Raw genomic sequence first — 25,179 nt, 5'->3', positions numbered from 1 at the left:
GTACTTTTCATTGTAAATATAACAGTATGCTATATGAAGGTGACTACTGAGTTAAAGCAGTGCCGACTTATGCGATAATAAAGCTCAAACAAAGAGCTGCAAAACCACTGATGATCGTCATTGTGTTGATGTTGATTTGTCCAACATCATTTGCAGATGATGTCGTTGTGGCATTGGCAGTAGAGTTTCCGGGCAGAGGTGATTGTGTCTCTGAACTATCGGTTGCAGATACATCACTGTCCGAACGAACTTTAGAGGATTCTGAGTGTTCTGAAATACCTTGTGTTGACTCGGAGGCCCTGACCGAAGCAGATGAGACCGAGTCCGACCCAAGTATACTGCTCGTGATGGATTGAGAGTTGGCCACATTTAGATGCAAAGTCAAATTGGCGGTTCTCGTCTTGTCCGAGTCAAAAGATGCACTATCCGTTACAAGAGCTAACTCCGTTGTGGTTCCTTTTATTTGAAGGGATTCGAATTCAAGGTCGTCAGGAATTGGGCTAGAAGCTCCGAAAAGAGCAGACTCCAGAACAGTACCTGTCTCCTGTGAAGCGTCCGACTCCAGTGAATCATCTCCGTTGGAGTCTGATTCAAAATCAGAATCAGACGATGAATTAAAAGAACTAGACCCAGAACTAGAGTCATCGATGACAATACCGACGTTGGTACCGACGTATACTTCAAAAGAATTCTCGCCACCGCATGTGAGTGTGGGGTATCCTCCACAAGTAGTATTACAAGCTGCAGCATTTAATCGTCCTTCGGTTGGTACTTCACTCAAACAATAACATTGTTGGCCAAAGAGCGCTATGTAAGGGGAGTCTTCACATTGATCACTACAGAGAGACGGCGTTTGAAATAAGTTGATGATGGGCTCTCCAGCGTCGGTGGGTAACCCTGAGAAGCAACCGATAGAATCAATTGCATAGGTTATTCCGGCGAATGCAAGAAGTATAAAAGAATGTCTCATGGCGAGTTGCCCTATGTTTTTTGTTGTAGTAAGGTGCTGAAGTGAAATCGTATAATCGGTTGATTATAATTGGCAAGTATTACTCAGGTATGCAAAATGAATGTAATCGAGCAAATTGTTAACGAATGTGGACTCTCTTGGATGTAATCTTGACTTAGAGGTTGCCTTGAAATTCCTTCTTCTGTTCTTTCTCCGTGATGACTGTGACTAACTGGCAAATGAAATGGTTAGACTCGTTCGATGTATTGTTCCTTAATAATAGACGATAATATGTCTAAAAATAATGTCTAGCGACACATCAACAAATGTCGTAATTGAGTCTAACGCTTTTGTCATATGCCGTAAAGTCTAAAATGTCTAATGTGTGCTGTCAAACATTGAAACACCAGTCAGTGGGTGCGAGTGAGAAATGAGAGAAGTGTCCAGAAATGGCGACTTCATTGTCCCAGTAGGCAGGGAACGCAATCTGCAAAAGATCTCAATCTCACATCTTACATCTCAAATTTCAAGTTTCATATCTCGTAGCCTGGGGTGTAACTTGGTGCTTGAGCCTTTCATCGTACACGCAACGTACCTGCAACAACGGCCTATTAACTCGGCGACGTTTTCTTTAACGTTTCGTTTGTACAGTGTAATAACAGTAACAACAACAACAACGGCAACTGGCAACTCGGTCCCTCACCCCGAAAAATAACATCCTCGACAAGCATAACCACTACAGTACTATTCTTTTAGCCTAATATAACCATCTGACCAGTGGGCTCCCCCCTTTTACTCATTAATTAGCGCAAAGAGATGAGATAGGCTGCATCACGTGAAGACTACACCCAATGACCTTCCAAAAGTAAAAAAAATGGCCACTTTCATCACCCAACGTCCGCAGTTACGATCCCTTGTCCTCTAATGTACAGTTCCTGTCATAGCATGGACAACCCTGGTGGTTGCAAGTAATGAGGGTGTGCAGGAAGCGTCTATTGTGGAAAAACCTTTGTCATAAAATTGGATAGATAGTGAAGTCCTCCAGAGGTAAAGATAGCAAACCCAAGACTATATTCATCTCCGTTGTTTCGCTTGCTTTTCACCACTGTGGTACAGTTAAAATCTTTGCTTCTCCTGGCTCCACCCATATTTGAATTCAAATCGGAAAATCATCAAGAAAGTCCGTCTTTTGAACAAATTGCAACCCATACCGAGCCCAGAATAATTTAGCTAAAAAAGCTAAACTTTGCTATTTCACTTAATAACAGGCATTAAGAAGCAGTTCGTGCTCCAGCTAATAATTACATACCTGACCCCAGCCCCAGGCTCAATTTTAGTAACCTGTCAGCGTATTGTGTTCCCTTTGCATAGAGGATAGAGAAGCATATATCATTTCTTTCCACGTCATTTTAGCCAGATACCTTAATACAGTTAGGTGATACTGGTCGCTATTACATCGTTCATTGAAATTTCATCATCGGTTGTGTGATTCACAAGACATCAAGTCAGGTTTCAATTCATAACCACTTCCGTTACATTACTTCATAGCGAATTCCTGCCATACGGGTTTTGAGAGCTAAAAAAAAAGTATCGTATTGGTTATTGCATTTATTTTCCAATTTTGTATTACTCATTAGTCTCAAAGCATCTCACAAGGACTTTAACGCAGTGCATCTTACTGTCAATCATTAGCACGGCTCGTTGAAATTTTAAACCGCTTCATTGTTTGTTGCAGAAAAGTTTATTCTGGTTTACAATACTTTTCATTCTGCGGTATATAAGTTGTTGCTTGTCCCCTGTATTTTCAATCTTGGCTTTTTCCTAATTCATCAGCTGCCATATTACAACTAATTCACAATGATTAATCAGTTATACTACGAAATCTTCAAGAGAGAAGACACCTGTGAGGCCGAAAACGACTTCAATGGTCGTATGGGAGCTCGTATTTCAGCCATTTTTGTCATTATGTTCACATCATTTTTGGGTACATTTTTCCCAGTCTTGGCTTCTAGATATTCCTTTATCAGATTACCATCTTGGTGCTTCTTCATTGCCAAGTATTTTGGTTCCGGTGTCATTGTTGCAACCGCTTTTATACATCTCTTGCAACCTGCAAACGAAAGTTTGACAGATGAATGTCTTACTGGACCTATTACTGAATATCCATGGGCTTTTGGTATTTGTCTCATGACTCTCTTCCTTCTCTTCTTCTTTGAATTGGTTGCTTACCATGTCATCGACAAAAAGGTGCAAGCAGCTAGTGGAGCCAATGCGCAGTCTCATTCTCATTTCGGAGATGAAGCTCTCTATACCAAGAAGGAAGTTGACTCAGAAGATGAAGAAGAATACAAGAAAGAAGGGACCCAGACTGTTGCCAAAGTTGCTGACCCAGAAAACCCATACCCAAATCACTTCTCACACGCAAACGACCATCAAGACCCTCAAGCTATTGGCACTCCAGTAGAAGAGCAAGACAAGGAGCACTATTATGGACAATTATTGAATGTATTTGTTCTTGAATTTGGTGTTATTTTCCACTCTGTTTTCATTGGTTTGGCTTTGGCCGTTTCTGGAGATGAGTTCGTCTCTCTTTATATTGTCTTGGTCTTCCATCAAATGTTCGAAGGTTTAGGTTTGGGTACTAGAATTGCAACCACATACTGGCCTAAAGATAAACGTTGGACACCATGGCTCTTATGTCTTGCTTATACTTTGACTACTCCAATCGCTATTGCCATTGGTTTAGGTGTTAGAAAATCATACCCACCAGGCTCGAGAACTGCATTGCTTACTAACGGTGTTTTCGACTCCATTTCTTCCGGTATCTTAGTCTACACTGGTCTTGTCGAGTTGATGGCACACGAATTCTTGTATTCAAATGAATTCAAAGGTGAGGGTGGTTTTAAGAAGATGTTAGCCGCATACTTCATCATGTGCTGGGGTACCGGTTTGATGGCCCTTTTGGGTAAGTGGGCTTGATCCTACATGTTTAATATCCACTTCATTTTGACAGATAGCCGCATAGGGATAATAGTGCTTTATTTCGATGGTTGGCATTTGCAATTCTTCCTAATTTTCGTCATGTTCGTCATGTTATAGATATTTAAATAGTAGTGTAAAACTTTCGCTCTCTTCAATAATATTGCTTAATGAAACATAATTTTGTATATAATTCTACTGACTACTTCTTATCTCCATCATTGTAAGATTATACGAACGAGAGCCGCAGCTTTAGTTAATCTTACAAAGCTCCTGCTTCAAGGCAATTCAAAAATTATTTTCAATTAAACCTATAAACTATAAATAAAAATGCTCATTAAAGGGTGATATGACAAATAGCGACATATATACACGGGGATAGTTGAACTATATGAAGAACGAAATGATTCCAAGGCCAATAGCGAATGTTAATCCGAATACGCTTTCAAATGCATACGACTGTGCATCGTTGGATGAACCAGAGGATCCAGAAGATCCAGTAGTGTCACTACCACCGCTGGGTGTAGCCTTTGAGTTTTGAACAAAACCACCGATATAGCCAGATGGGTTGTAGTCATTGGTCGTTGAGGCTGCAGCTCCGCCATCGCCACCTTCAGTTGTGGCAGCTCCTGGAACTTCTACGACTTCCTTACTAGTAGCACTCTGCTTGATGGTAGTGGTCTGAGTGATTTTAGAAGTACCCTTACTTGTTACAATGGTAGAGGTCTTGTTCTTGGGAACATTCACTATTGGGTCTTGGGCATTCTGAGGGTTAAAGCCGGTGGCTTTACTGCTTCCTAACCATGTCTTTCTGTTGGTTAAGCCAACATCAGATTCATCCCAACTCAGGTCGGAATCGAAATAGAATGCATGAAGGCTGTCCGCATCCTTAGAGCCGTCTAACTTGACGTTAGCAGGCAAATCATATGTCTCAACCTTAACCTCCTTTAAGTACGCGTAATAGTAAGAGTATTTCTTGATATCTTCGGAATCCCAATCAACTTCACCACCAGCCCATTCAATAGTACCAAGACCATTACCAGCACCACCACCTGGCCATAAAGAGAACTGAATTCTCGAAGGTGTCTGTGGGAAGTCATATCTCTTAGTTGTAGTGTTCCAAGTATCATTTCTGTTCAAAGTACGCACTGGGTGGTCGGGGTCGTCGATGTACCATTTAATGTATTCTTCAGTCCAATCCAACATATAGGTATGGTAGTTTTCAAAAGTGTCAGTAGTGGTAGAGTTTTCCGCATTCGTATAGTTCAAGATACCTAAAGCATAGAAATTGGACTGAGGAGCAGTCAAGTTGTAACCAACGAATTCAAAATCAATTTCATCTTTAACATCCGAGTACAAAATGAAAGCTGTGATAACACCTCTGTCATGTGAGGTCTTGAAAGTTGCAGACACTTTACCGTACCACAAGTATTTGGTGGATGAAACGACAGTACCAGACGAGTTGGCAGGCATTTGTAATAAGAGAGCATCATCGTGGATGTCGACCCAACCAGTGTAAACCCAGTCAGATTCCGAGGCGTTACCTAAGTACTGATTCTGGATCTCAACCTGAGAGAGGTTGTTGAATTGAGTGTCGAAGTCACTCATTCTAGGCATAGGCATACATGACGACAGGTTGAAGGAGAAACGTGTATCACATCCACCAAGACAGTAAGCACCAGTACCACAGACTCCATATTGAGAACAACATGGAGCTGATTCGGGACAAACTTGATTTTCCGTACCACAGGTGATGGTGTCAGAGTCGTCAGCGACAGCAAATGACAAGAGGAAAAGTAGGGTGGGTATTATGGTCCAAAGAGAGGTTTGCCTCATTTTATGGGTCCTTTGAATATGATAATGTGGCGAATTAATGAAGTTAACTTCTTTTTGATGCAGTGTACGAATAATCACTGCCACTAAAATCTGTACGAGAATATATGGGAATATGGGAAGTGTTACGCGAATCTAGAGCCAGCGATCGATCTTCTGGATTCTGGTAGATTCTGGGTAATATCAAGAGACTTATTTCTTAAAATTTCCCACTGGAGGTCTATCTATGCAAAAAGCGAATGAAGTGCTAGAATCAAATCAAAGTAACCTGATTCGTAAACAACTTGAGCACAGCGTCTAAGGTCTTAATCCGCTCAAACGACAGATTCTTTTAGGCTCGTGGCGGGGGCCTTGGACAGCAACGAAAGGACTGATTAATGAGTAATAGGCACTAAACGGTGTCTTCAGCAGAGAAGAAGAAACAACAGAAGAATTCTAAAGGTTTCTGAAACCAGAAATCAGACCGCCAAATGAAGAAAAATTTCTACGACACAGCCACGACATCGGCTTAGATGTATTTTGAAATGTCGTGCACCTTTTGGGATTAGTGTGACGACAATTTAATTTTAGCAACTTTAGGGGTAGGAGTATTACCCGATCCAGCGATGCACAAAATAAAGAGCGAGCGAGTCCGAGGTGATGTGTTATGGAAGATGTCTACGGGGTATAGTGGGGTTGTAGCAAGAATGCAGTGGGGAGACTATTCTGAACCAAGGATCCGTCGACCCATAGTATAGTTTGGTTGGGTGAAATGGGTACAGTGTATATGACATATTGATTAGTGGATGAGATAACCCATTAAACAGAAATAACCCTACATATTGCATAGCATACCCACCTCTTACCGATTAGCTATTGGATATTAGCGACATTGCTTACATACATGATTTTAAACACACAGATTCCATGGAACTTCCATTCCCATATCGGAGACATATTTAGTAGCCATTTCAAATAGAAGTAAAGAAAATAACGCCAAACGGGCCTAGAAATTTATTGACATTTCTCCCAAAAGGGAAAGTTAATGGACCGTGGGGCTGCAGGAGGGAACGCCAAAAGTTGAGGATTCTGATTGCGAGCAATGGGAGGAGTGGTGTGACACGAGGTTTTGAGGAAGGGGGATGAGAGAGTTCTTGGTACAGTACGATTTTATGGGGTTGAGGATACAGTTGGAGTTGGAGTATGTCGCCAAGGATAGTAGATAAAATCAGAATGCGCGAGCGGTAACTTAGTTGGAAATGCGGGTGGTGATTATAGACCCCTTTATCCGAATCCGGTCTAATTGCATCAGTTGAAGGAGTGTCTGGTGCAGAATATGGCAAGGTATCACTTTAATAGCAGCAACCGTTTGGCGCAAAAAAAGAAAGAAAAGGAGGAGAATGCAGAATGCAGAATGCTTTCTATGTGTGTGTAGAGTATATTCGTTAGGTCTGTTGTTGCAGAAAACATCTTGTTATGACTCCACGCCGCAGTTAAAGGCGTCTTACAGGTAGTAGTTGCTGCAAATTATCTTTGTATGCGAAATATACCTCGTGCAGTCGCTTTGAACTTGAATTCACTAGTTAAGCTCAATGATCTTCTATCTACAGTTGTTGTGTAGTCTACAAATGATTAAACTTGTGTCATTGCCGGTCTCCTATTCTAGTTAGCCTCGTATTGCGTCGATATTGAATTGAGAAAGCCTAATTATTAGAGAAAAACTGGTACATGTTTGGCAGATACTTAGACGGTTGGTTATAAATCAAATCATTTGGATTTCCATTTGGGTTTGAGCTATCCGCCGGTGGTTGCAAGTTATACTGGTTTGTGTTACTTGGTTGTGGGGACCCATAAGCCTGCGAGGGTGCCTGCGAATATTGTTGTGGCTGAGGTGGTAATGGAGGACCCAGAGTTTGATGCTCGAGTGTCTTTGGTGGAAGCGGTGGAGGGCGTGAGTATGATGAAGGGTTTGGAGCTTGTGCTTGAGAATATTGACTGAAACTTCCCCTAGAAGCCTGGGCTACTGGTGGAGCCGCCTGCTGGCGGTACAGATCAGATATGTTTGGAGCAGCGCCTGAGAAGTACGACCCTTGACTGTAAGAATTGGAAGTTGGTTGACGGTTGAACTGAGGGGGTTGGTGGTCTTGGGGATGATACTGCTGTTGGTTCTGATTGTATGGTCTAGCATTTTGGCCTTGGTTATATGGAGTCGATGGCTGCAGACCCTGGTTGTAAGACGAGGGCTGCTGTTGCTGCTCTTGGTGGTATGGCGCCCTTTGTTCCTGATTGTAACCTCCAGTATTTTGGCTCTGGCTGTACGGTCCAGTATTTTGGCTTTGGTTGTAAGGTCCAGTATTCTGTCTCAGATTATATGGTCCGGTATTCTGGCTCAGGCTATACGATGCAGTAGGCTGAGTATACTGTGGTCTAGATGGTGGGGGAGGCTGCTGATTCAGGTACCCATAACTCTGCTGTGGGTGTAGCTGTTGTTGGGAACCGTAGTCGTTGTTCAAATTCAACCCTGAAAAGTTTTCACTAAGAGAACCTCTTGGTTTGATGGCTGCTCGTTCCGCTTCAATTTGGATATTCTCTTTCAAGTTGATAGCATAGCTAAGCAAGTTGAAATAGAAATCAGCTCCTTTCTTCAATCCTACCGAGTACTTTTTCCAGATGTCGTTATAGAAAGTACTGATCTTAGAACTTTGATCGGCGATCAATTGATCCTCAAAGACTTTCGATGATTGGATATTCTTGATCTCTGGGTTCGACGACAATTTATTCCACTCCGCTTTCAAGTCAGCAAGGAAAGACTTCTCCTTCTCGATGAGCTTGTCCAAATCCTCATTATAAGGCTGAAATTTCTTCAACTCTTCTGGGAAAATGATCGTCTTAATTTCGTTGCTGGATTTCATCTTGCTATTTAAAATCAAGATATCGGAGATGTCGTCATTGTGGATCTGAGTCTTTAACGTTTCAATCAACTTGCTTTTGTTTGACTTAATTACATTCAAGTCGTGCAAAATATCTTCAATGACCTTGATTTGAGCATTGATTTTATCTGTTGGCGCAGTTTGTTGAGATTCGTCCAAATCCAACAAGCTGACTTCCGGTTTATCCAGAGGGGATTTTGTAGGACCTGCTTTAAAAAGGTTCTTAAACGCATCTGAATTGGGACCTTGACCTAAAGTTGCATATATGGACAGCCAATTGTCGGATATCATCGCAAGAAGCTTTGTATCCGAGTTTGTAGCATCATATAATGACTTCTTAAGTTTTATCAAGTCCTCTTTGTATTTATTCAAAGACTCTGAAACTTGTTGGGAGGCAATTTTCTCACTACTTGCAATATTTTCGTAGATGTCCTTTCTCAATTGGGCTATTCTATCTTTGTGCTTCAAATCGTTCTGGTATTCAGACGCAATTTCACTAGCAATTCCTTCTATTCTTGGATCAATTCGAATTCCCTTTCCTTGTCCTAAAGAACCATGGTCAACATTCGTACTTATTAGTTCTTTTATAGTAACCAAGGCTTTTGGCAACTTCAAGTACTCCAATACTGAAGAAGTCTCTTCATTCGACACATCCACAGCATCCAATTCGTTACGCAAAAATTGAGACTTTTCTTCGGAGTAGAAACTGGATAACTCATGAATGTTAATAGGGACAACATTATTTAAGAAATTGTTGTAATTACTCTCGTTGATCTCTTGGAAAACCGCGTTCTGTGTAATTGGAATCAGCTTGGTAGAATCTAAAGGCTTGATATCGGGTAATGTCACTAGAGATGGAATGATATCATGGTAGATGAGATCGTTGTCTTTTGTTAAATCGGTCAACTTGATTCCAATCGCATCTTTCTGGTACTTGAAGTTATCCAATAAATCATAGCCTTCGCTGGAAGAGGGTTTTGAGAGTCCTTTCAAATTATGGCTTGTGATCTCATCTAGAATTTCTTTGGATTTTGTATAGTAGGCCAAGGCTTCTCCGTATTTTCTAGTGGCTTCTAGCTGCATACCATTGAAATAATAAGCCAACAGCTTGTAAAAATACATCTTGAAACGCACTGTCGGAACCCAGGTCAGGTCCAAGCGGGCTACAACTTGTGTAGAGTTTTCCTCTGGTCCTTCGTCTTCGTTCTCTGGGTGCTCTAAGAAACCCTCTTCTGGTTCAGAATCAACTATGGCAAAGTCATTGAAATTGGAACCAACAGTTGTTGGAACCATCGCAACCATATTGTAACACTCTTCGTAATGCACTGAAGCAGATCTACAAAGTTTGGCAATAAGCGAATTCTTTTTGCCTTCAAGATCTCCACTGATAACAGTTAAGACAAATACTTCCTGAGCTTGGGCGAGCATTAACTTCACCAAGAATCTTACTGTGTTTTGATGAAGGTCCAAAGATGGAGCATGGAGGAAGTTTTCATTCAAAAATTGATATATTCCAGCTGCTTGCTGGAGAAGTTGAATAGACTCTTTGGTAGATGCCTCGTCGGAACCGGAAACACTTCTTTGTGACTCCTCGTATCTAATTGAAGCATATTTCGATAAAAGTGCTCCCAAATTAAAGAGAACATTGGCCTTTTCGAATGGTAATGCACCCTGTTTATGAGAAGTTGTTGGGTGGAAGGCGTCGTACCATTCAAATGTGATCTTCTTGTGCTTGTTGACTGACCCAAAGGGAATACGTAAATCAAGCAATTCTACTTGACTGTAGTACTTATAGTATAGCCTAATGCCTGTTTTATCGGCATTGACACCTCTGATGTCCTGGCGAAGCTTGTTGAATGCTCCAAGATCCTCAGAGTACTCTGAGGTAGTGCCATAGATGGAAAGTAGATAGTTATTCAAAGGCTTTGTCCAATTGACTTCTTCGGCCTTTTTCGTCGGAATGACGAGAAGATGGGTTTTCATGGCTAAGCACACAATAGATTCAGCTTGTTTTCTCTAGTCCAAGATCAATATGGTTGTGTGAAGAAGAACCAGCAAGAACCATTCATTAGCCGCCGTCACATTTCGAAAGGATCGATACGGGGTGTCTTTGTCTGCAGGAGGATGTTCTTGTTAGTAATGTATATAATGGGGGATGTGAACAGATAGGGGATTATGGGAGATTATGGGAGAAATGGGGAGGAATGGGAGGAATGGGAGGAATGGAGAGAAATGGAAGAAAAGTAGCCGTTGTGATAGGAAAGAGTTTTTGAGAAGTGAAGTTAAGTTATTTTATTGGTGTTTTGGAAAAGTTTGGTGGAACTAACTGTGTTTCAGACTCGAGTGGTTTTATTTATGTTGCTGGATTGGCTAAGTCGCAGAGATCTGGGGACAGTCTGGGGGTAAGGCTGTGTCGGGCCATGGCATGGAAGTATTGAATATATGCCCAATTTATTATCTAGGTTGGCTGATAGAATGAGATACCAGGGAAAGGACCCGAAAGGACAGACAATATTTCTCTATCGGTGTACTATAGAATTGGAAATGGATGCATGGCCTCCAGAAACTGACTAATGAAATTTTAAGATTTTCCATTTTTCGCAGCAATTCTAACAAATTGGTAAGAAAATGTGTACAACACTTCCAATGCGAAACCCATTTCTACAAGAGTCTTCTTACACTAAGTGAGTTTGATGTACCATTTATTCGGATATAGAAATGTAAACACAAGAAAGCCAATAAGATCATATAAGTTAAATCTTCAATAAAAGTAGTCCATATGAGGACTACGAAAGTTATGCACTAGAATTGAGCATGATAGACCTTTTGTAGAATGGTAGAAGAACTGAGACAGAGGAAGAATTATGGTGTTGATGGTTTTTATAAATTTTAATATTTCTCCTTTTTTTGTTAATAATAAATATTTTCTATAAATTGAGGGCCTGGTTATTTTAATTTGTCGATATCAAGGTTATTGAGGTATCCTCCTTCCTTACAAAGTGAGTAAAACATACTGTCCTCATTGGATAATAATGCCTTTGGAGCATCAAACTCCTTTACTTCACCTCTTTCTAATACCAATACTCTGTCACTGTCAAGGATTGTTTCAAGTCTATGTGCGATTGTTAAAATTGTCTTGTCGTTAAATTCCTTTCTAATCGTCTCCTGAATAATTTTATCTGTTTGGACGTCGACGGCTGCAGTAGCCTCGTCAAGAATAAGGACCCTTGAAGGATTTAACAATGCTCTTGCAAGAGATAACAACTGTCTTTGTCCGGATGACAAGTTCGAGCCACCCTCCTGGACTTTGGCTGCAAGGCCAATTTCATATTCAACTTCTGCTGTAGGGTCCACCTCTTCGTCTTCTTTGGCTTCCTTTTTTGTTTTCATTTGCGCAATGTGCTCCTTTAAATGAGCCATTTCCAAAACCTTCCATAACTCCTCATCTGTGTGCTGGTCAAAAGGATCCAAGTTCTGTCTAACTGATCCTTCGATGGCATGTGCATCCTGGGGGATGATATTTAACTTGTGTCTTAAATCATAAAGTCCTATAGTACTAGTGTTCACCCCGTCAATCTCAATATATCCTCCAGTAGGTTCGATGATTCTGAATACTGCAAGTGAGAGGGTAGACTTACCAGCTCCCGTTCTTCCAACAATACCAATCTTTTCTCTTGGCTTAATATCAATAGAGATGTCCTTTAACACGGGGTCTAAATTCTCTCTATACTTAGTGGTATAGTTCTTGAATGAGATTGCCCCGGTTTCTGGCCAGGATTCTACCGGTCTGTGATCTTCAACTATTGTTGCGGCTTCCGGTTTTAAATTGCAGTACTCTATAACTCTCTCCACAGAAACCGATCTTGTTTCAATATCTGCCCAAAATCTGATAATGGCGTTCAACGTACCTGTAATACTCAAAGCGTTAATCATGATAAATCCAACTAAACCAGGACTTAACTCTCTCAGTGTCCCCAAGGTAGCCAAAATCAATAATGTGGATGTGTATACGATGAAAGCGGAAATACTTTGTAACCTCATGGACAACCATCTGTTACAGCAAACATTCATGAAAGTTAGGCGAACCAAGTTATCAATGTTACCAGTATTCTTAAAAATAAATCTATCTTCTTGACCATATGCTCTGATTGTCTCTACACCCGCAACAGACTCCTGAAGGTGAGAGAAAATTGGACTCTTCTGGGCACTGGCCAATCTCTTAAGCTCTCTTGAAGCTGGGATAAAATAACTTCTGACCTGGTTGTAGATTACAAATAGTATTGCGATGACAAAGAACATCAAGGGTAAGTTGTAAACGATAACCGAGATCAATCCTAGAGCATTCATAAGGTAGTCCACAAACCCTAAACAAGACCAGATAATTTGTTGATCGATAACATTTATGTCATCTGCAAATCTGTTGATTATTCTTCCAACTGGAGTAGTTTCAAAAAAGGACATTGGAGATCTTAACACACTGTTCGCCATTTTGTCATGGAAGTATTGGGAAGCACGGACAACACAGAATACCCATACAATCATTGATCCGAATAGAGTAAACAAACCAGCTGATATTCCTAAACCAGCATAGATTGATAAGAATAAGATTGGACTGACGTTATGACCAGCATCGAGATTCTTTTCAGACCAATATTTCAAAATGTAGTTGGCCAGAATACCTGCTGCAACATTACAGCCGAAACACAAAACGTAAAATACAAGGTATGAGTAATTACAAGCTTTGAAGTATTCCAAATACACACTAAGCTTAACTTCACCTTTAGCGCCTTTTTCTTCAGATTGTGCACTCTTCTTGACAAGAGCTTCTTCCTCATCATCTTCGTAATCATGTGCAAACGATACTAAACTTGCTCTCCTTAACGATTTATTTGTTTCAATTCTTTCCAATCCTTCCAAATGCTCGATACCATCTCTTCCAGCTTCTTTAGGCGTATATCCAGTGATTTCTGTGGACAGGATCAGTTCAGAACGAGTAGATTCAACGATGGCAGTTTCAGCTTCAATCGAGCTTTCTCCGTCATCCTCACCTTCCTGTTTCTTTGAACCAAATTCTTTTATCAATTCGGCTAAATCGGAGCCCTTTTCCATAACTTCGTCAAAGTTTCCTCTTTCCACGATCTTTCCTTTCTTCAATAAAACGATTTCGTGAGCCTGATGTAAAACATTTACAGCATTGGTAGCCAATACAACAGTCTTGGAAGCAAGGAGACCGTTAGGACCTAAAACTTCATTTGTGATTCTCTTACCCACATGGGCATCAACAGCAGATAAAACATCATCTAGGAAGTACACATCGGCACGAGCATAAACACTTCTGGCAAGAGCAACTCTAGCCTTTTGGCCACCACTTAAGGATATTCCCTTTTCACCAACAATAGTCCTGTCTCCGTCAGGCAACACTTCAAAATCACTAAGTAACTGGCACGCTTCGATTGTACGTTGGTAAAAGAATTTATTATACCTGCAACCAAAAAGGATGTTTTCCTTAACAGAAGCATTCATAATCCAAGGAGATTGCGAACAATAGGCTATAGTTCCATTCACTTTAACATGGGTGTTTTCACTCTTCTTTAAGGGAATCTCTCCAAGCAAGGCACGAATGAGTGTAGTTTTACCACTGCCCACTCTTCCAACAACACAAGTTAATTGACCCTTTTTAGCGGTGAAGTTGATATCCTCTAGGGCAATGTTGTTAGTGTCTTCCGACTCTGCATCATTCTCAATGTCTTCGCTAGCGATCTTCTCTTCAGTGCTCCAAGTAAATGTGGCGTTTTCTGCCTTTATGGCGACATCATCTCGTCCAAGGGCATCTTCCGATCTTTCAACAATACCAACTTCCAATTCTTCTAACAAGAACATCTCTCTCAATCTTTTTAATGAGACATTGATTTCAACCACTTGAGCAAGGTAATCTGGAAGTAATAAAATTGGCTCGGATAAAATTTCAAATAAGGTTAAAGCTGGGAAAGCGATAGAAGGAACCAATGCAACATTGGAAAGATAAGCAAACGTTACCAAACATGCGCAAGAAACCACAAAAGGAATACAGGACCATAAGAACATAGAGCAAGCATTGAAAATACCAATTCTCTTTGCCAATACCAATTCACGGTCGTTTCTTATAGAGAATAGTCTTTCCAACATAGGTTTTTCCCAAGAGTAAAGTTTAATACTCTTGATTGAGTTTAAAATTTCCGAAGTTAAACGGGTTCTTTCATCTCTAATTGTCATACTGTCATTGTAAAGAGTCCAGATGGATGTACTGACTTTGCTACTCAAAGGTACAAGGATTGCTGCGGCAACAAAACCAGAAATACTAGAAGGTCCGATAATCTTGTAAAGTGCAGCTAAGGACAGAATCAATCTAATTGGCATTGTCAGAGCTTCAACCAATCTTGGTATGTCAGCAACAGCAAAAACATCTACAGAAAGATTGTTAACAATGTCACCAGTAGATTTTCCCTTTCTGGCTCCTGGTGAAAGTCTAAGTGCCTTCTGGTAAACGAAACTGATTAATGATGATTGCATCTTACTTCTTCCTGTGAAGAAGCAAACGTAGTATCTGTTTGTACTGATGAATCTACATGCCGCGCATAGGAAGATACCTGTAGCAATTGCAATACCAGTTATTACTGGCTGAGATCTATCGCCATCCTTGGTGCCCAAGCTGGCATTACTGAAGTAAATAATAAATCTTTGGAATAAGAAAGCCTGTCCAAAGGAAAACAACATTTCACAAAGATCTATTATAAAGGCTTTTGCTAAAAGAAACCAATGCACTTTAAACAAAACCAAGAAAAGGGAAAACCAAGGTAACTTCTTGTCTTCTTCTGTAGGCTTAGCGATTTTCTTGAGTTTATTTTCTCTTTTCTTCTCTGCTTTTGCCTTAGCCTTGTTAAAGCCGGTAATCAACTTCTCATAGGTGAGTACACTTTTGAACGTTACTGGAGCTGAAGGAACATCCTTGAGCTCCACGGTATTTGTTTCATATATACTACTTATTGTGTCCTTAAGCCAGTAGAAAGATAACTCTGAAAAAAGATGACGCACTGAGCTAAAATCCCAATCGTTCAATTTGTAATAATCAAGCAATTCCAATGAAGGCTTGTATAAAGCTGTTTCAAGTGCCAATATGGAGACAGAATTCAAAAACAAGGCAATCTCAATGACATAGATCAAAGAAGCTAATGACTTGTCATTAGCTGGAAGAAAGATCTTTTGCGCTGAAAATGAATCCTGGATTAATATTATGAGATAGCTGAATGAATACCATAACCAGTAGACTAATAAGGATGCACTAGGGATAATTGAGCGAGTCAGTTCTATAACGTGCAAAGGAAGCACAATGAATGCAAGTGAGAAGACACTGAAAAGTGTGTTCTGCGATGTTATATTCTCAAAGGATACGAAAGTCAAAGACAATATACTGGCAGTTAATACTGCTTGCAAAAGTACCAGGTTCAATTTCACAAGTTGAAAAATTCCAACACTCTTTATTTGGAATGGAGAACCAAATGAGTATTTTATCTTGTATGGACCAAAGCTGTTGAAAAACAACAATACCACAATTTGATAGATTGCGGCTATACTGATGGCCACGTTGAAAAGGAAGTTTACAGAGCTTAGGAAACAAGGGTTTAAAGCATTTTTATGGGGATCATAGAGTGGTCGAGCTATGGAATCTACCAAGGAGCAAGATGATAGAGCCGTACCATTGCTTGCTACCACCCCGTTGTTGATATCGATGCTGTTAAGCAAATGTAGTATCTGTTGTGACATAGTGGGTCAATAGTCGTCCTTTCAGGACTTCTCCAAGAAAAGTTTAGCCGATTGAAGAACTTCAACTCTATATATACATTTAAGTATATTTAATGAAAATGAAAATTCGCTATCTACAATTAAAGGTACGCGATTACGCACGGTGCTACTAAAAGATAGAATTTTTTATCGCCTGATGCAAATTCCAGCATAATAGCACCAGAACCGTCTCCTATTGGTCTAAAGTTCCCTCACCATTGTCCACAATTTGCACATTGGCCCTGTAGACACGGCCCTAATGAGCCACTTCAGTCGTCATTTAGCCATACGACGGGATGGGCATAGCGGAGATAGCTGTGGTGCAGGATATTATGACTGAGTATCGCAACTGAGTCCCAAAAGAGATGTATTTCCGCATTGACTCATTGGCATAGAACAAACTATGCAACGCGACATCAACAAAAGAAGTGTCAATGACAGCATTCAAGGGCTTTTAAGGTTGATTCAGGACTAAACTCCGGAAAAACACATCAGAAGGCAGTATTTCTTTAACCGGTGCAATTGAAGGGTTTACTTTAGTGACATTTTGCCCCTTTGATCTTACAATGTTTACGAATGAGTCTTTACTATAGATAATGAGCAATGGGGGAGTTGGAACTATCACACGGGGTATTTCAATATATGTCATTTTTGGGTAAGTTCGCCACGAGAAAGATCTAAACCCTTTTGGCACTTGAAATGTCATGTCATAAGTCAATTTCTTGGTAAAATAGCTCAAGAGCCGTGCCTGCACTATTACTATGCGAAACCTATTGTTATTCTTGTGGTACTTCCGCGAACAATCGCTGTATTGCAACACTTTTTTAATGCTATTGTATTTTCCTTGTTTTTGCAGTCTATGATATGAAGGTAGAGGATATGAAAATCTGTAGACGGACCCATTCTCCTGGCATGAGAGAACATGGTTCATGGAAGTCCATTGGAGAAAAGAAGCGCTGGCTGCAATTAGACCGATGAACAGACCCTTAAATTCTCCTCTAAAAGTACTACCAGCCTGGTACATTGAAGAATTTGTGGAGCTGAACACCGTGGGATAATCTTGTTTATTCATTTAAATTCATTGAAATGTTTATATTCAGTGTAGGTCTATCACATTATATTCTAGTATACAGATGAACATGTTTAAGTCACTCGCCTTTCTTTTTCTCATATGGAGCTTTCAGCTCATCAAGCTTTAACCATTCTATGGTGTTGCCGATAAATTCACAAATTCTGTCCATGTTTTGGCCTTCGAATAACGAGAATCCGATTTTCTGCTCGCAAGCAATTTTTTGGACCAACTTCCATCTCTTCAACTCGAAGTCCACTTCTTGGCCATCCTGCTTGTATTTGAAATTATTGTAGAATCTACGTTCCAATCTTTTAAACTTGGAATTGTACAAGTAGCCACTTCTTGACATGTACATGGCCGGGTCAATTTTATAAATATTGCAGTGGACAGTAAACATAGGAACCTTGTCTGTTTTGTAGAAGAATTCTTCATCGAATTTCTTCAAAAGTTGGACTTGTTCTTCAGAGTCCATGATCTGATTCTTTTTATCCTTGGATAAAATGGAATATTGCTTAGTGAACAATTTGTAGTCCAACTCAGGGTTATGTTGACCCATTGCCGTTCCCTTGTAGGTGTCACCGTTGTAGAAGAAGAATGGGTGGATGTACGACTTTACCTGATAGAATTTGGATTTTGTAACCACAGCGGCGGCTGCAAAAGTATCTTTATCGCCCTCTCCGCGTGCTCCAAGTGCAAACAATTTATAGTACACCTGAGGGCCGTATGTGTTGTAGTAAAGTGATAACAATAATGCCTTCCCGTGTGTTTCCTTGTTTATCAATAATTGTCCAGATTCAGTTGACAAATCTGGGACTGTTCCTTCCAAATCATGCAAATCCACCTTGTCCATCTCATGAGAATATAATTTTTGGGGAGTGATGAAGTCATAAGCAGAGCTTCTCACCCTCTTGTTATAGTTTATCTCCTGTCCCGCAATTTCGTAGTATCGGGGAGACATAGATCTCTTCCAATAATCCGGCCACAATACCATACCATGGTCTTTGTAAACTGGAGCATCAAAAAAGCTATCAGGGTTTGCTACAGGAAAATTATCGGAATCCAACATCAAAACGTGCTGAAATGAAGTTAAAGAAAGGGCCAATCCTTTGTACTGAAATTTTTTGAATTCCCAGTCGGTGTGCTCTTCTGTTAATCCTAACTCCTCCGGAATTATGATACACCTAGCGTTATACTTTGGCAAAATTTTGTCACAGAAGTCCTTTTCTTTCTTGTAGTCACTGAATTCAGGTAAGACGATTTCTATGGGCAACTTGGAACCGAGATCTCTCAACTGCAAAATAGACAAATAAGATAACCATGAGAAGAAACCTCCTCCTGTCATCACAATACCCTTCTTACCACTGTTATAAACAGAAGTAGGTAAAGTGTCTGGTAACCCTTCGACAACTTTGGTGTGCTTATTCTTTATCATATTAAAGTGTTCTTCCGAAATGTCTGCTCTGTCTAATAAAGCTATTCTGGTTTTGCCAAAGTTTCTCGTGTCATATTTGTATTTAATCCATGGGTTTTTGTCGTCTTCCATTGGGATACCGTTATCCTTGAACAAGGTAAAGATTTCGTGCCAGAAGGCGTGGGAAGACTTCGAGTCACCAATCACACCATGGCCGACATGGGCCTCAGAGGGTTCTTCGTGGTATTCATCATCAGCGTCCTTGAAGTAGTTGATATTCTGCTTCGAAAATGAAACAATAAAAGGCGTTTCAATTACGAGGAGAACAAGGATAAAAAGACCCACAAGTACCTTTGTCTTGTGCCCTGATATCCCTATCATGACTCAATAGGAGATGTTGTTTATAATTCAAGTTAGATCAATAAACAGAGATTAACTACTAAGGGTAAACTGACACACGAGGATAAAAAAATAGGACACAGAGAAATTACCATAGAAATTACAACCGTGAATAAAATTTTAAGCAGGTGTGCCTTCATAAAGGAAACTATAATCGCTATAGTTTAATTTTTTAAGGGTAAAGATTTCTGAGAAGCAGTATCTCTATTAGTGGCAAGGAGATGGGAGGTTAAAAACCACATCAAATGTTGAGTTAACATGCCACAAGACTAAGAATACATCAGTACTGAGAGAATAACCTGTATGGCAAGTGAAATACAATGAAAACACGAAGTTTAGTGATAATAATACGATCACGATAATGTGATGGAAAAAGAAAATGGAAAGTCACCACTTAGGGAATGGGTTTTTTATTTTATAAGGTATAAAAATGTTCACGGATTTGCCAATCATGAAGACTGGCATGAAATGTACTTGATATGTGCAATCTTTTTTTAGCAGCTTTAATGGCACTGGATATAGTGATTGTGCATGCATTAAAAGCATTTATATGCATGTTGTGCGCCTTAGAGTGCGCCGAGAAGGCTCTTGTGAGTGGCTTAATTGCAGAAAATTGCCAATTCTCCTCTTCTCAAACAAGCGCAGGACTTGGCAAATTGAGCGAATATTTCTAACGTCGAATGAAAGCTTGGACGAAATTCTCTATAGTAACATGAGTAAAGGCAGTATCTTGAAAAATCCTTTGGTTAATGGAGATTCTCTTCATAGAATTAACACAGCATGTGGCTTGAGGGCGGCAACCTTAATTGTGTTATCCGTGGCTCGCCCAATCTATTGTAATAATGCACCTTTTGGACTTGCATATAATTCCTGCACCATGCAACCACATTTAATTCAAATTTTTAGAGCCCTTAGTATGACAGATAGTGGAGGAACCATGGCGCGAGCCCACATGGGCCACTTTGAACATGTTTTGAATATTCTTCAGCTCAGATCGGCGCTTTTGTCGATAGCGAATAACTTATCAAAGGAGATTGGATTATTTACTGCCGTCTTTTCTATTTTTTGTTGGATTATATAAGCTTTATAATAAAGAACAATTTGACATTTTGGTGCCAAGGATACCAGTCGAAGAACAGATCTACTTCATTCGTCTAACATTGATCACAGTTTAGGTTATTTTGGTACATAATTTCTGGTACCATTTTCTTTCAGTGGTCTCTCTGCGATTGTCTTTGGCCACAAAGCCAGCAAAGGCTGCCTGCAAACGCAGCCCTTATCAAAATTACTTACAGGCTTGCAAGATCAGGTGGAAGAAGTACTGTATATACCACATCATTAGCTTTGTAAAGATGTACATCACCATAATATTAAAGCTTAGCTAAATATGAAAGTTGAGATTTCATTAATAAGAGTGTGAAGCGCTCGTTCAAACGATCTTCTTCAGATATAATTCTCCTCTGGCTGTGTTCCTGGTAGCTCACCGGTTCTCTTTTAGAAACAACCGACAGACATACATAGTGTGGACAACTGAGTCTGCAAATTAAGCAGAACAAGGTTTCGATACATGCTTCTTCCCTATCTCTTCTGAAGCGAGATCGGCGAAAGAAAATCTTTCCCGACAAGCGTAATGTCGCATATTTATCATCACCGTCTTCTGCGACATCCGACATCAATATCGTATATACAGACAATTGGTATTCCATTCATTCATTACTATTTTATTTATTAAGATAAACTTTGATATCCAATGTCACTGTATGTCGGTTGACCTCAACAAAACGTCGAATATCCAACACATAGTGGAAATTTCCAATGATCTTTCGAAGTTAGTTCCAGTAGGTACCTTGATCTTCTTCAATTTGCCTCTCCACAAATCAGATCTTGGAGGTTTACCAATACATCATCATGAACTGGTTAGCGATTCACAATGGAAATGGTTGGATATAAACTTTCTAATGTATGTCTGCAACGGCGAACTCAATCCTATTCTCTTTGATTTGCAATTGGTGATTAACTTTCGCTATGCTATGGCAACTTACAAGACTTTCACTGTTAAATATAGAAATGAAGTGTTGGTGATGTACAAAGTCCGGATATACGGATTACCCACTGATGTGGATGGTTCAAGGTTCTTTCATGAATGGCGAAACAGTAAACCAAAAAATCTTCATATAGAAAAGCGGTTTAAGAAAAGTTGGTGTTATCTAATTAAACATATGGACTATTCAGATAGTGGATGGGCAGCAGGTGACGCCGAAATAGACTTTGAAAAGTTTGTGAAACAACACCATTTATTAATTGATGCAAGAGCATTTAAGACCTTAAATCGCCCAGAGCCATCAACATCAAAATTGAACTTTCATGTTCACAGATGGACATGCAATGAAAAATATAGTGAAGAGCCTAAAGATGACCTGGAAGTTAAAATACCCTCTTTGGCCACCAGAGTCCACGAAATATATGATCAGATAACGTCACCGAGTCTTGAAAAATACAAGGGAAAGCATTTAGCTAAGAATAGAAAAGATTACGTCCCCAACTCAGAAGATGTATTAATACGACTAACGGCCAGTATTCCAACAAACTCTGAAAAGGTGATAGAGGGAGTCAAAACATCCTTGTATCCATTTCAGATCAGATCAATCGCAAAAATGTTTGAAAAAGAATCTTTTGTAGAGAAATCACTTTCTCCGAACTTTGTCAAGCTTCGTGGCCCAGGAAGGAATTCTTATCTTGATATAATGACATACGCTCTCCATATAAAACCAGAGATATTTACTTTACCTCGTGGTGGTATTTTGGCGGAAAATATGGGATTGGGTAAGACTTTAATTTGTCTAAGTTTGATATGTCTTACCAAAAATGATTCCTCTCAGGTTCCAGATGATCTTCTTCTTCGTGGCCCGAAAGAGGAACCTGAACTACAAGAATTAGAGCTAGACGAGGAAAATATATTGAGACCATTAAATGCCCCTCCTCCTCAAAAAGTCATGTCTTTGGTAAACATATGCAAGGAATGTGTAAATCAGAACTCTTTGCCTTGGAGATATTATGCTTCTGATCTACCACCTTCGGTGGTCCTGATATTGCTCCAAGATCCTGGGTATTTTCAAATACCATTAGTAAACAAAGAATATGAATCGCCTTTTGTATTGAGAACTAGAAAGAGGTCTACAAGAAGAAGCAAAGCCGCTGCCGAAGAAGATGAACAAAGTTTCAGGACATTATACCTTTGCAATACAACCATTATTATAGTTCCAGATAATTTATTCCACCAGTGGAATACTGAACTTAACAAGCACATATCCTCTAACTACCTACTGAAGCTTTTCATATCGAATCAGTTCAGAAAGAATGTAGATACTAAGAGAGGAACTTATACAAATACAATTCCCAGGGACCCTAAGGAGCTCATAAAGTTTGATTTGATTATAGTAACGCACTCATATTTGGCAAGGCAGGTGGGGGATATGTCACTGGAAGAAAACCCCTTGAATAGAGTTTATTGGAAAAGGTTAATTATTGATGAAGGGCATAGTATGAATTCGAAGTCGTCTAAAACAAGTATTTTATGCAAAACGATCCATGCTGAGAGGCGATGGGCCGTGACCGGTACTCCTACTTCGGGATTGACGAGTTTGTACATGGACGAAGAGCAGAATGATATTAATGTCTCAATAAGAAGTCCCAAGAAAAGTAAATACGTTGTGAAGTCTCTGTTTAACGAAAGAGAAGACCTAGTGAAATTAGGCACCATAATTGGCAACTTTCTTAAAATTGAACCATTCCTTTCACGTCCGAAGCTTTGGAGTCAAACGATTATCCAACCATTGGCTTCCAACATATATGGCTCTGATGTCAGTTTGGCGAACTTACTTAATTCAATAGTCGTGAGACATAATTCTATTGATATAGAAGATGATTTAAAGCTTCCACAATTGCACCATGAAGCGGTTTTCTTAGAGCCTTCTTTTCATAATAAGATTTCCATTAACTTATTCACTGCAGTATTGGCGGTTAATGCTGTTTCATCAGAAAGAACCGACATTGATTACATGTTTCATCCAGCAAATAGACAACAGCTTAGGAGATTAATTACCAATCTCCAAAGAGCCACTTTTCACTGGACTGGATTCAAACAAGACGATGTGGAGACCCTTATTCATATCTGCAATATATCTTTAAAAAAGAAGAATCGAGATGGAAGTTCCGTATACTCAACTAATGATTTGAACTTAATCAAAACATCTATTGAAGCGTCTAAAATAGCATTAAGTAATGCTCGGTGGAGGACGTCGGCTCTCCTTCACGAAATGAACTATTTTGTTGAAGGTTTGCCTGATGCTTTTACTAAGTACTTTGGTACTGGAATTGTGGATAATTTGGTTAACGGGCAACACTTGGAAATGGCCGTATTCGGTGCCCCTCATTTAAATGCCATACAAGAATTCTACTACAAGAATAGGTTCCTCCTGATGGATAACGAAGAAGTGTTGAAAGAAAGACTCGAAAAGGTTTCAAAACCTTTCTGGCAGACATATTGGAAAGATAGTGTTAGGAGAAATAATGAGAGATTCAACAAGCATGATGCTGATCAGGTTTTTGAATCAAATTTGAAGAATGGGGCAATATCTAACGCTATTAATGTGCCAAACATTGTAAAGGACTTTACCAGAATACGAAGGTGAGAAGGCTATCTTTTCGACTCCTAGAAGAAGTAGCAATACGAAAAAGCGTCATAACTCCAGTCCTAAGGATCAATTAACTGAAGACGGTGTTGATGGACTTGTGATAACTAAAGAAGTCAACTCAAAGTTTTCGGCAGTAATTGAAGATTTAAATGATTCTGTAAGGAAGGCGAGAATATTAGGCACTGCATCTGCAAAACTATCTTATTTGGGTAGTAGATTAATGGAACATCAGAGAGATAAAGTGAAGTCTTTGATCTTTTTTGAATTTGAAGACAGTGCCTATTACCTCACTGAACTTTTAGATGTGCTTGGGGTAAACTACATTCTTTATGCCACATTCATAAACCCATCTCAAAGAGCTCGAAACTTGTCACTTTTCAGTGAGTATGATAGCGAATTACAGGGTGGAGTGACTTTGATAATGGATCTAAGACTTGCTGCGCACGGGCTAACTATAATTGCAGCTACTCGTGTATATTTCATTAGCCCCGTTTGGCAAAGGTCGATTGAAGCACAAGCAATTAAGAGAGCCCATAGAATTGGGCAGACACAAGATGTTCATGTTGAAACTCTAGTTCTCCGCGGGACCTTGGAAGAGGAAATCTATAGACGAAGAACTCAAGAAGCGCAGAATAAGGATGAAGATGAAGAAGAGGAATCATCGAAGAGGAGATATGTTATTGATGATACAGGAATGCAGCAATATATTCTCAAGCACAAATTTCTAGCCCATGATATCAGGGAGACCGAATACGCTCCCTTCAAGGCTCCAGCATTGAGTGAGGCGACGAATCTTAACCAAGAAAATGACCTGGAGTATTCGCTATTAAATCACAGTGATACCTTGGTGGAACTGCCTGACTATGGAAAAGTCAGGAATTGGAAAGTCTATCTCTTCACAAATGATAACTTGAGCAAATTTAATAAGACAAAGGGGGAGAAAGCGCAAAAAGAACAGATTGAAGCAGCATATATAGATCATTTCGTCGATCCAGAGAGTGCTCCTCCCATAGAGGCTACAAGAAAGAAGAGGTTTAAGTTACATTCGCGTATTCGCGACTCAGTCCCACCTCCAAAGAAAGTTAGATTCTAATATGATCACACAATGGCATGAT

General features: G+C 39.8%; 7 protein-coding genes across 7 annotated transcripts; 2 read left to right on the top strand and 5 right to left on the bottom strand. All coding sequences in view use genetic code 12, as the record gives it.

The window, feature by feature from the left end:
* Positions 1-2: 2 nt before the first annotated feature.
* RJT20DRAFT_50892 (WSC domain-containing protein) lies at positions 3-1,455 on the bottom strand. The gene has a single exon (XM_064920431.1). It carries the CDS (start codon positions 968-970, stop codon positions 68-70), a length of 903 nt encoding a protein of 300 aa, XP_064773902.1. The 5' UTR covers positions 971-1,455; the 3' UTR covers positions 3-67.
* A 1,351-nt stretch (positions 1,456-2,806) lies between these two features.
* Positions 2,807-3,928, top strand: ZRT2 (low-affinity Zn(2+) transporter; the record flags this gene model as incomplete). Its single annotated transcript, XM_064919790.1, has 1 exon — positions 2,807-3,928. The coding sequence occupies one exon, from the start codon at positions 2,807-2,809 to the stop codon at positions 3,926-3,928; it is 1,122 nt and encodes a 373-aa protein (XP_064773901.1).
* A 196-nt stretch (positions 3,929-4,124) lies between these two features.
* On the bottom strand, positions 4,125-6,176 carry UTR2 (Utr2p). The gene has a single exon (XM_064917441.1). It carries the CDS (start codon positions 5,762-5,764, stop codon positions 4,316-4,318), a length of 1,449 nt encoding a protein of 482 aa, XP_064773900.1. The 5' UTR covers positions 5,765-6,176; the 3' UTR covers positions 4,125-4,315.
* A 1,267-nt stretch (positions 6,177-7,443) lies between these two features.
* On the bottom strand, positions 7,444-10,653 carry BRO1 (Bro1p; the record flags this gene model as incomplete). The annotated part of the gene is made up of 2 exons (XM_064921682.1): positions 7,444-7,834; positions 8,162-10,653. The coding sequence occupies 2 exons, from the start codon at positions 10,651-10,653 to the stop codon at positions 7,444-7,446; spliced, it is 2,883 nt and encodes a 960-aa protein (XP_064773899.1).
* A 963-nt stretch (positions 10,654-11,616) lies between these two features.
* RJT20DRAFT_119924 (P-loop containing nucleoside triphosphate hydrolase protein) lies at positions 11,617-16,567 on the bottom strand (the record flags this gene model as incomplete). The annotated part of the gene is made up of 2 exons (XM_064915905.1): positions 15,632-16,567; positions 11,617-15,556 (listed from the first exon to the last, which is right to left on the bottom strand). Exons 1-2 carry the CDS (start codon positions 16,468-16,470, stop codon positions 11,617-11,619), a joined length of 4,779 nt encoding a protein of 1,592 aa, XP_064773898.1. The 5' UTR covers positions 16,471-16,567.
* A 1,069-nt stretch (positions 16,568-17,636) lies between these two features.
* RJT20DRAFT_150870 (alpha-mannosyltransferase) lies at positions 17,637-19,762 on the bottom strand (the record flags this gene model as incomplete). The annotated part of the gene is made up of 3 exons (XM_064919036.1): positions 19,290-19,762; positions 17,861-19,253; positions 17,637-17,692 (listed from the first exon to the last, which is right to left on the bottom strand). Exons 1-3 carry the CDS (start codon positions 19,350-19,352, stop codon positions 17,637-17,639), a joined length of 1,512 nt encoding a protein of 503 aa, XP_064773897.1. The 5' UTR covers positions 19,353-19,762.
* A 1,368-nt stretch (positions 19,763-21,130) lies between these two features.
* Positions 21,131-25,177, top strand: RJT20DRAFT_156020 (uncharacterized protein; the record flags this gene model as incomplete). The annotated part of the gene is made up of 2 exons (XM_064919122.1): positions 21,131-24,057; positions 24,086-25,177. 2 exons carry the CDS (start codon positions 21,131-21,133, stop codon positions 25,155-25,157), a joined length of 3,999 nt encoding a protein of 1,332 aa, XP_064773896.1. The 3' UTR covers positions 25,158-25,177.
* Positions 25,178-25,179: the final 2 nt, after the last annotated feature.

This window comes from Scheffersomyces xylosifermentans, assembly GCF_036884685.1.
Source record: "Scheffersomyces xylosifermentans strain CBS 12540 chromosome Unknown RJT20scaffold_5, whole genome shotgun sequence".
Classification (NCBI taxonomy): domain Eukaryota; kingdom Fungi; phylum Ascomycota; class Pichiomycetes; order Serinales; family Debaryomycetaceae; genus Scheffersomyces; species Scheffersomyces xylosifermentans.
The sequence above is the reverse complement of the archived record's forward strand: the minus strand, read 5'-3'. Positions and strand labels throughout refer to the sequence as shown.